The sequence below is a fragment of the Scardinius erythrophthalmus genome, assembly GCF_964197995.2.
Source record: "Scardinius erythrophthalmus genome assembly, chromosome: 9".
Lineage (NCBI taxonomy): Eukaryota > Metazoa > Chordata > Actinopteri > Cypriniformes > Leuciscidae > Scardinius > Scardinius erythrophthalmus.
The window spans coordinates 41,950,243-41,951,589 of record NC_138229.1 but is presented as its reverse complement, the minus strand read 5'-3'; the positions used below and the strand labels follow the sequence as shown (position 1 = coordinate 41,951,589).

General features: G+C 44.6%; 1 protein-coding gene across 1 annotated transcript; it reads left to right on the top strand.

Annotated features, from left to right (window-relative positions):
• Positions 1-214: 214 nt before the first annotated feature.
• On the top strand, positions 215-1,132 carry LOC308695653 (putative inhibitor of apoptosis; the record flags this gene model as incomplete). Its single annotated transcript, XM_081373833.1, has 1 exon — positions 215-1,132. The coding sequence occupies one exon, from the start codon at positions 215-217 to the stop codon at positions 1,130-1,132; it is 918 nt and encodes a 305-aa protein (XP_081229959.1).
• Between the last annotated feature and the right edge of the window lie 215 nt (positions 1,133-1,347).

The window sequence follows — 1,347 nt, the reverse complement described above, 5'->3', positions numbered from 1 at the left end:
TTTTGTGGTGTTGTTCTTGTTCTCATTACATTTTTTAATAAGATGATGCGTTCTGCCATGGATGACTAGACACTAGTCCGGCAGAGAGAAGGGCTTGAGTGGACACGCCCTGTGGTCCCATTTTTATGTCTTCACCCTTTTCCCCGCTTCGCAACTGAGAGCTTTCCACCCCTGCGACATCCGTTTCAGGCCAAACGGAGGAGTTTACTTAAACATGGATATGTCTCACCAGCAACCTCCGGCTTGTCACAATCCTGGCATGCGTCGGGAACAGGAACGCCTTGACACCTTTCAGAATTGGACTCTTGCACCAGTAAGTCCGGCCGAGCTTGCCAAAAGTGGTTTCTACTACCTTGGTCAGGGCGACAGAGTGGCTTGCTTCAGTTGTGGAGGCCAGCTTAGCAACTGGGAACCGGGAGATCGTGCAGTATCAGAGCACCAGAGACATTACCCCAACTGCCCCTTCATTCGAGGTGACCGTGCAGATAATGTACCTTTATCTAGCCTTTTCAATGCATCGGCAATGCAACGGTGTGAAGAAAGGTCGCTCACATTTGTCTACTGGCCCTCAAGAATAACTGTTCGACCAGACCAATTGGCTAAGGCTGGTTTTTACTATGTTGGTCGTAATGATGACGTGAAGTGCTTTTCATGCGATGGTGGACTCAGATGTTGGGAGTCTGGTGATGATCCATGGGTAGAACATGCCAAGTGGTTTCCAAGATGTCAATACCTGCTGCAAGAAAAGGGCCAAGAGTTTGTTCATCAGATTCAAGCAAGATTTCCAAGACTATTTGAGCGGCTATTGACTCATGGAGACAGTGACTCGAGAGAATTTGTGAGAGAACAAGAGAACAATCCTGCTTTGAAGATGGAATTTGAGTGTGGCCTGACGGCCCAGACAAATGAAGCTGCATCCCCGAGTCAAGATCTTTCAGACTTGCCTATGGAGGAACAGTTAAGAAGACTTCAAGAGGAGCGCACATGCAAAGTTTGCATGGATAAGGAAGTAAACATTGTCTTCATCCCCTGTGGTCACCTAGTTGTGTGCAAAGAATGTGCGCCTTCTCTGCGCAAGTGCCCCATATGTAGAGGATTGGTCAAAGACGCCGTCCGTACTTTCCTATCATAAAGTTTTCCTATCATTTGGATTTGCAAATTTACATTTAACTTGATGCATAAAAACAATCCAGTGACAACAGTTTTTGGATTTACAAACATTTAGAAAGTAGTTAGGATGTGCATGCTTTAAGTTAATGTTTTTTAAGAATAATTTTGCGCAGGCTTTAAGTTAATTTGACCAACAAGATGTTATTTGAAAAGTAAGTTAGTTGAAATTAAAATGTG